The sequence below is a fragment of the Micropterus salmoides genome, unplaced genomic scaffold, assembly GCF_014851395.1.
Source record: "Micropterus salmoides isolate LMB-PRFRI ecotype aquatic unplaced genomic scaffold, ASM1485139v1 Ms_hic_scaffold_4740, whole genome shotgun sequence".
Taxonomy (NCBI): domain Eukaryota; kingdom Metazoa; phylum Chordata; class Actinopteri; order Centrarchiformes; family Centrarchidae; genus Micropterus; species Micropterus salmoides.
Window position 1 is genome coordinate 5,527 of NW_024044196.1, and position 8,669 is coordinate 14,195.

General features: G+C 48.8%; 1 protein-coding gene across 1 annotated transcript; it reads right to left on the reverse strand.

Annotated features, from left to right (window-relative positions):
• Positions 1-4,397: 4,397 nt before the first annotated feature.
• On the reverse strand, positions 4,398-6,824 carry LOC119888084 (RING finger protein 224-like). Its single transcript, XM_038698518.1, has 3 exons — positions 6,586-6,824; positions 6,166-6,298; positions 4,398-5,091 (listed from the first exon to the last, which is right to left on the reverse strand). Exons 1-3 carry the CDS (start codon positions 6,822-6,824, stop codon positions 4,756-4,758), a joined length of 708 nt encoding a protein of 235 aa, XP_038554446.1. The 3' UTR covers positions 4,398-4,755.
• Positions 6,825-8,669: the final 1,845 nt, after the last annotated feature.

Below are 8,669 nucleotides of genomic sequence, written 5' to 3' on the forward strand. Positions count from 1 at the left end.
AATTTCCACCAAGTTGGTCTGGACCTGGGACTTGTTGGTCTGGACCTGGGACTTGTTGGTGTGGGACTTGTTGGTCTGGACCTGGGATTTGTTGGTCTGGACCTGGGACTTGTTGGTCTGGGATGTGTTGGTCTGGACCTGGGACGTGTTGGTCTGGGACTTGTTGGTCTGCACCTGGGACTTGTTGGTTTGGATCTGGGACTTGTTGGTCTGGGACTTGTTGGTTTGGATCTGGGACTTGTTGGTCTGGGACTTGTTGGTTTGGATCTGGGACTTGTTGGTCTGCACCTGGGACTTGTGGGACTTGTTGGTCTTGACCTGGGACTTGTTGGTCTTGGCCTGGGACTTGTTGGTCTTGGCCTGGGACTTGTTGGTTTGGGTCTGGGACTTGTTGGTTTTGATTTGGGACTTGTTGGTCTGGGACTTGTTGGTCTTGACCTGGGACTTGTTGGTTTTGATTTGGGACTTGTTGGTCTGCACCTGCGATTTGGTCTTGACCTGGGACTCGTTGGTCTTGACCTGGGACTTGTTGGTCTGCACCTGGTACTTGTTGGTCTGGACCTGGGATTTGTTGGTTTTGATTTGGGACTTGTTGGTCTGCACCTGGGATTTGGTCTTGACCTGGGACTCGTTGGTCTTGACCTGGGACTTGTTGGTCTGCACCTGGTACTTGTTGGTCTGGACCTGGGATTTGTTGGTTTTGATTTGGGACTTGTTGGTCTGCACCTGGGATTTGGTCTTGACCTGGGACTCGTTGGTCTTGACCTGGGACTTGTTGGTCTGCACCTGGTACTTGTTGGTCTGGACCTGGGATTTGTTGGTTTTGATTTGGGACTTGTTGGTCTGCACCTGGGATTTGGTCTTGACCTGGGACTTGTTGGTCTGCACCTGGTACTTGTTGGTCTGGACCTGGGACTTGTTGGTTTTGATTTGGGACTTGTTGGTCTGGGACTTGTTGGTCTTGACCTGGGACTTGTTGGTTTTGATTTGGGACTTGTTGGTCTGCACCTGCGATTTGGTCTTGACCTGGGACTCGTTGGTCTTGACCTGGGACTTGTTGGTCTGCACCTGGTACTTGTTGGTCTTGACCTGGGACTTGTTGGTTTTGATTTGGGACTTGTTGGTCTGCACCTGGGATTTGGTCTTGACCTGGGACTCGTTGGTCTTGACTTGGGACTTGTTGGTCTTGACCTGGGACTTGTTGGTCTGGGACTTGTTGGTCTTGACCTGGGACTTGTTGAAGATTGATTGTGTCCCTCTTTCTTTAGAGTCCTCGTCGTCCTTCAGGGACCTCCTCCTGTCGTCTCCTGACAACGACCTGTTCCACGTCGTGGTCTACCTGGCTCCAGGAGACTATCACTGTTTCCATTCACCTACAGACTGGAGGGTGGAGCTTCGGCGTCACTTCCCAGGTGAGAGTCTGTTCACCTATTCACCTTTCTGGTGTCTGCGCTCTACCTGCCCTTCATCTCTCTCTCTCGTTAGGCTCGTTAATGTCGGTTAACCCGGGCGTGGCTCGTTTGGTCAAAGAGCTCTTCTGCCTTAACGAGCGTGTGGCGCTCACCGGCCACTGGCAGCACGGCTTCTCTCATTAACAGCAGTCGGAGCCACAAACGTGGGCTCCATCAGGGTTTACTTCGACAGGTGAGTTTGAACCGTTTCTACTTTAATAAAACCTTGTTGTTGTGTATTTTAAAGTATTGCAGTATATCTGTTCTTTTCCTTCAGTCGGCCAATCAGAGGAATTAATGACATAAATATTTGGTATTTAAATATAAATATACCTTTGTGTTTAATATATTTAGTTTCAGCAGTTTTGTGTTTCGTCCTCAGGAGCTTCAGACCAACGCTCCTCGCTACAATAAAGGCTCCTTCGATGACCACAGCTATGTTGCCATCGGCGACCAGGCCTTGAAGGCGTCTAGTGAAGGGGGCGTGGTCTCAGCCGATGGAGGGGGCGTGGTCTTACAGAAGGGGGCCCCCGTGGGGGAGTTTAACCTCGGCTCCACCATTGTTCTGCTGTTCGAAGCTCCTAAAGACTTCACCTTCAACCTGCAGCCAGGACAGCGAATCAGAATGGGAGAAGGGCTCGGTAGCCTCTGATTGGCCAAGCTGCAGACTCAGGGGGAGGGGCCTGGTGACTAGGAACTGCTGGGGACTGATGAATGTCAGACAGATATTAAGACTTTAGGGCATTGTGGGTAATTTTCTCTGTAAAGAAGACGCTGTTATGAACCTGAAGATGTTTTTATGACAAGGACTCAAACTCCCAGAATGCCTTGTGCCAATCTTTTCTCTCTATTTTTTTTTCTATTCTGTCTCAAAGTCGCTCGTCCTGAAACTAAATTGAAATATTCCTTTAAATCAGCGAAAAGAAAACATCAGATCAAATTTAAGTAATATGAACCCAAAAATAATGAAGTCAAACCTTCATATTATTTAACAAACTAACATTAATTCAAACATTCAAATTTACACAAAGTGAAATAAAAAGTTCCTCCGTCCTCTGAAACTGTTTGAAGCTTTGTTGTTTTGATTATTTCTGTTCTGAACCAATCACTGCTGTCACAGTTGTTAGCATCAGCTAGCACACAAATGTGAAGCAGCCACAGGATGTCTGTGATTGGTCACAAGAAAACCGTGACGTTAATAATAATAATTTTGTGTTGTGTGAAACTGCGACCATGCTAAAGAACAGGTGACACGTCTCACCTGAACTCTTATCAGCTTTTGTAAAAAATGTGATGATGAATAAACGTTTCATTCTCAGCAGCGTCGTCTTTGTTCCACTTCTGTATTTACATGTTAGTGCAGTTACTCACAGGCAGCGAGTGCCTGATGAGTACTTGTATCTGGTGAAACCAGATGGTTAATTATGTGGTTAAACTTTTCTTTATGGTCAGAACGTGACAACACTTGATGCCAAACAGTGGATCACTTCACAAATCTGAGGTCTATTTTTTTTACTACAAATATGATTAGTTAATCTTTTTTCAGGCCTCTTTTTTTCAACAAAATACATATTTTGATAGAAATATTAAGTGCTAATTTGTTCGTGATTCAAATGAATTAAAGCAATTATTCATTGATGATATATTGAACATTTATTCTATTGATATTGAGGAAAATTATATTGCGATAATCATCATTGTACTTTTATTGCCCAGCCCTACTTCTTAGTGTTTCACTGTGTAGTATTGATGATGATCAGAGTACTTCCATCACTGATATCTAAAATATTCAAATATATAACACGATGTACAATATTAAACAATAACTGCCAGCAGCTGAAGACAAATCGATCAAAGGTCTGCGTGGTGCCCTACCTGGTGGTCTGCATGGTGCCCTCCATGGTGGTCTGCATGGTGGTCTGCATGGTGCCCTACGTGGTGGCCTGCATGGTGCCCTACGTGGTGGCCTGCATGGTGCCCTATGTGGTGCCCTACGTCGTGGCCTGCATGATGGTCTGCATGGTGCCCTACCTGGTGGTCTGCATGGTGCCCTATGTGGTGCCCTACATGGTGGTCTGCATGGTGCCCTACGTGGTGGCCTGCATGGTGCCCTGCATGGTGGTCTGCATGGTGCCCTACGTGGTGGCCTGCATGGTGCCCTATGTGGTGCCCTACGTCGTGGCCTGCATGATGGTCTGCATGGTGCCCTACCTGGTGGTCTGCATGGTGGCCTGCATGGTGCCCTCCATGGTGGTCTGCATGGTGCCCTACGTGGTGGCCTGCATGGTGCCCTCCATGGTAGCCTGCATGGTGCCCTACCTGGTGGTCTGCATGGTGCCCTCCATGGTGGTCTGCATGGTGCCCTACGTGGTGGCCTGCATGGTGCCCTATGTGGTGCCCTACGTCGTGGCCTGCATGATGGTCTGCATGGTGCCCTACGTGGTGGTCTGCATGGTGGCCTGCATGGTGCCCTACGTCGTGGCCTGCATGGTGCCCTATGTGGTGCCCTACGTCGTGGCCTGCATGGTGGTCTGCATGGTGCCCTGCATGGTGGTCTGCATGGTGGTCTGCATGGTGCCCTACGTGGTGGCCTGCATGGTGCCCTATGTGGTGCCCTACGTCGTGGCCTGCATGGTGGTCTGCATGGTGCCCTACGTCGTGGCCTGCATGGTGGCCTGCATGGTGGTCTGCATGGTGCCCTCCATGGTGGTATGTTTGGTGCCCTACGTGGTGGCCTGCATGGTGGTCTGCATGGTGCCTTACCTGGCGGTCTGCATGGTGCCCTATGTCGTGGCCTGCATGGTGCCCTACATGGTGCCCTACGTCGTGGCCTGCATGGTGGTCTGCATGGTGCCCTACGTTGTTCCCTATGTGGTGGTCTGCTTGGTGGCCTGCATGGTACCCTACGTGGTTCCCTATGTGGTGGTCTGCTTGGTGGCCTGCATGGTGCCCTACGTGGTGCCCTACGTCGTGGCCTGCATGGTGGTCTGCATGGTGCCCTACGTGGTTCCCTACGTGGTGGTCTGCTTGGTGACCTGCATGGTGCCCTATGTGGTGCCCTACCGTGGTGGCCTACAGGTGGTTTGCGAGGTGGTCTGGACCCTGTTCAGTCTAGTTATTTGTTTGTATTCAGTCTGAATATCTTTGACAGAATGTGGAATTAATTCACGTACTTGCTTGTAAATGTGATGAAATGATCAGTCAGGATTTCAGGAACACGTTTATTAGCAGTTTACATCTATCAGAGCAAAAAACCTTCACCAACAGAAAGGAGAACTAAAGACAGCACACTCATTGGTCCGTCCTAGCCCCGCCCCGGGCAGCAGAACCAGCAGCACAACCAGTAGGACGGCGGCGGGCAACAGTTGCCGTAGCGATGGAAACGTGGCTCAGCCAGACCTCCGTGCAACCAGCCGTCATCGGGGACTTCTTTCCCCAACCACAGCTTCCCGTCCTGAGCCGGGTCACTGGGTGAAGCCCCCTCCCTGCGGCCGGAGCTCCAGGAGGACAGGGAGCCTGAGGAGGCGCAGGTCTGCTGGGCCTTCACTCCCAGGAACGAGGCCAAGTCCAGGTCCAGACCTGCTGCTCCTCCTCTGGGCCGAGGCGTGTTCTGTCGACACTGAGGACACGGGATCCACACCTGGGGGGGGGGGCAAACAGGTGAGTGTTTAACTGTAAATGCCATCATCACTTCACCTGTCTGACTCTTCAGCTGCTTTTAGAGCCGCCGCCTGATCGCCGACTAACCGTCCACGAGTCCGTTTCATTGGTCAGTCTGAGAACACTGAAACATTCTACACTGCAAAGACTAAAATCTAAGTAAGATTAATTATCTTAATTGAAGGCAAAACATACTTGTTTTTTGTCTGACAAGACATTTCTTCTTACCAGGCGACTTTCAAGTTTTTTTGTCCTTAAGTAGCGAGTGAAATGTTCTTGTTCTGTTGGCAGATAATTTTGCTCATTTTAAATAATAGAGCTCAGTTTTTGCAGTGCAGGAGCTGCTAGTGACGGGGATCACGGATCTTTCTGCTCCGTTTCTTTCTGAACAGCTCTTCATTTAGTGCCGACACATTCTCACCTCCTCACATATGGACGCTTGGTCAGACCCCTGGCGTTGATGGTTAACGCCGTGGAGCCCTTTAGCCTCTTTTTCCACCTGTAGGGCTCCGCAGTCGAGTTAGCAACAATAAATATGCAATGTCCGGTTAAACTTTCAAAATAAAAGTACTTGTTAACGTTGCCAAATGTCAAATGGTTTGGTGAGGTCTAGGAAAATATCATGGTTTGGGTTAAAAATAACCACGTTACCTACGTCAGATAAATTGCTTAAGTTAAGTAGCATAACTTACATCACAAAATAAAAACATTCAGTGTTGACTTTTTGTTTCACACAGGAAATGAACACCGGTCTCCTAGCTGAAAGTCTGGTTTCTGGCCCACTTGTGTTGACTCACGTTTAATCTCCTACACCTACCTTTAACGTTCAAAAGTGACGCTACAGGGCTTCTCCCAGGGGCTCTACAGTGCGTGACGCCAGGGCGTCTTGACCAGAAACATCCCTACTGATGACATCCTGTACTTGGACTCTTTACAGATACATGCTGTATTTACTCTTAGTAAATTTATCCCGCTGCGCCTCGCCAGCAGGCCGGAACAGGGGTCTCAGGGGCTTGTTGTGCTAGCACAGGGTTTCAGGCCCAGTGGGGAATACTGTTGGAAAGCGCCCTCGGAATGAGCTTGGCGAGTGGGCAGCAGAACCAGGACCGAACACAGCCTCTGAGGCTGGAGGAGGCCAGTTTGAAGACAGGAAGTACAGTATGAGGGCAGCGGCTCCTGCCAGGACTCTGACTCCCGGGACAACGGAGACTCAGCGGGTTCTGACGGGAACAGTGAATAAATGTTGAGCTTCTGGTCGGTGACGGCCGGCGCAGCGTGCTGCTTGTTAAATGTAGAGCTTAAAGGTCATTGTTTTGGTTTTGTGTTTCGAACATAGCTCAGCATTAACGATGTTACTGAATCAAACCATCTGATGCCTCGTAGCAAATATTTCAATCACTGAATCTAACGCCATGTTAGTCTGGTGATGTACCAGGAGAACAACAAGGTGTGTGTTGATGATATCATCAGTCACCTGTTCATTGATGACGTGTCCAGTCTCTTCAGACACGCCTGGCAGAAGGCGTGCCCGCAGTGCAGTCGCCGCGGCAACCGGGTCGCCAGGTCGTAACTGCCAAAGCACACGATGCAGACGAGGTCCTGCCTCCTCAGTGACATCAGCGTGTCCACCGCAACAGAGGAATGAGGAGGGGGGAGGGGCTGACAGGTGACCTCCTCCTCCTCAGCGGCTTCTTCTTTTCTGTCGTCGGACATCGTGTTCTGGTCAACAAGAGAAGAAACATTTTTTATTAATATTAATATGTTCTAATAAAATCTCACGTAACGAGCCACATATAAACACGATTAGTACTGCGAGCAGCCTCGGACTGGAAGTCAGGTGTCCCGCTCACTTGGCTACTATGACGACGACATGACCTTCCCTGTCTGCCTGTGATTATGTCAAGTGGCCACATCACGCAGTGCATTCTGGGGCGGCCCTATATGAGCCGCACGCCTCTGGCTAATTTACATAGTTGAATTTCCTGTATAGACAAAATGCACATAATCTACTGAAGCTGAGCAGTGTCTCCTACACTGTTTCCTACACTGTTTCCTACACTGTTTCCTACAGTGAGCAGTGTTTCCTATAGTGTTTCCTACAGAGTCTCCTTCAGTGTCTCTACAGTGTTTCCTACAGTGTCTCCTACAGTGAGCAGTGTTTCCTACAATGTCTGCTACAGTGAGCAGTGTTTCCTACAGTGAGCAGTGTTTCCTACAATGTCTGCTACAGTGAGCAGTGTTTCCTACAGTGAGCAGTGTTTTCTACAGTGTCTCCTACAGTGAGCAGTGTTTCCTACAGTGAGCAGTGTTTCCTACAGAGTCTCCTTCAGTGTCTCCTACAGTGTTTCCTACAGTGTCTCCTACAGTGAGCAGTGTTTCCTACAATGTCTGCTACAGTGAGCAGTGTTTTCTACAGTGTCTCCTACAGTGTCTCCTACAGTGAGCAGTGTTTCCTACAGTGAGCAGTGTTTTCTACAGTGTCTCCTACAGTGTCTCCTACAGTGTCTCCTACAGTGAGCAGTGTCGTCTACAGTGTTTCCTACAGTGTTTACTACAGTGAGCAATGTTTCCTACAGTGTCTCCTACAGTGTTTCCTACAGTGAGCAGTGTTTTCTACAGTGTTTCCTACAGTGAGCAGTGTTTACTACAGTGTTTACTACAGTGAGCAGTGTTTCCTACAGTGAGCAGTGTTTTCTACAGTGTCTCCTACAGTGTCTCCTACAGTGTCTCCTACAGTGAGCAGTGTTTCCTACAATGTCTTCTACAGTGAGCAGTGTTTCCTACAGGTTTTCCTACAGTGAGCAGTGTTTCCTACAGGTTTTCCTACAGTGAGCAGTGTTTCCTACAGTGTTTTCTACAGTGAGCAGTGTTTCCTACAATGTCTCCTACAGTGAGCAGTGTTTCCTACAGTGTTTCCTACAGTGAGCAGTGTTTCCTGCAGTGTCTCCTACAGTGTCTCCTACAGTGTTTCCTACAGTGAGCAGTGTTTTCTACATGTCTCCTACAGTGAGCAGGTTTCCTACAGTGAGCAGTGTTTCCTACAGTTAGCAGTGTTTCCTACAGTGTTCCTACAGTGTCTCCTACAGTGTTCCTACAGTGAGCAGTGTTTTCTACAGTGTTTCCTACAGTGAGCAGTGTCGTCTACAGTTTTTCCTACAGTGTTTCCTACAGTGAGCAGTGTTTCCTACAGTGAGCAGTGTTTCCTACAGTGTTTCCTACAGTGTTCCTACAGTGTTTCCTACGGAGCAGTGTTTTCTACAGTGTTTCCTCAGTGAGCAGTGTTGTCTACAGTTTTTCCTACAGTGTTCCTACAGTGAGCAGTGTTTTCTACAGTGTTTCCTACAGTGAGCAGTGTCGTCTACAGTTTTTCCTACAGTGTCTCCTACAGTGTTTCCTACAGTGAGCAGTGTTTTCTACAGTGTCTCCTACAGTGAGCAGTGTTTCCTACAGTGAGCAGTGTTTTCTACAGTGTCTCCTACAGTGTCTCCTACAGTAAGCAGTGTCGTCTACAGTGTTTCCTACAGTGAGCAGGTTTCCTACAGTGTTTCCTACAGTGTT

Excerpts from the sequence above, each read along its gene's own strand:
- LOC119888084 (XM_038698518.1), bottom strand. The coding sequence starts at position 6,824 with ATGTCCGACGACAGAAAAGAAGAAGCCGCTGAGGAGGAGGAGGTCACC. Across the intron at positions 6,299-6,585 it reads GACACGTCATCAATGAACAG|AGTCCTGGCAGGAGCCGCTG; the intron begins GTGACTGATGAT and ends CCCGGGAGTCAG. Across the intron at positions 5,092-6,165 it reads TCCGAGGGCGCTTTCCAACA|GTGTGGATCCCGTGTCCTCA; the intron begins GTATTCCCCACT and ends CCCCCCCCCCAG.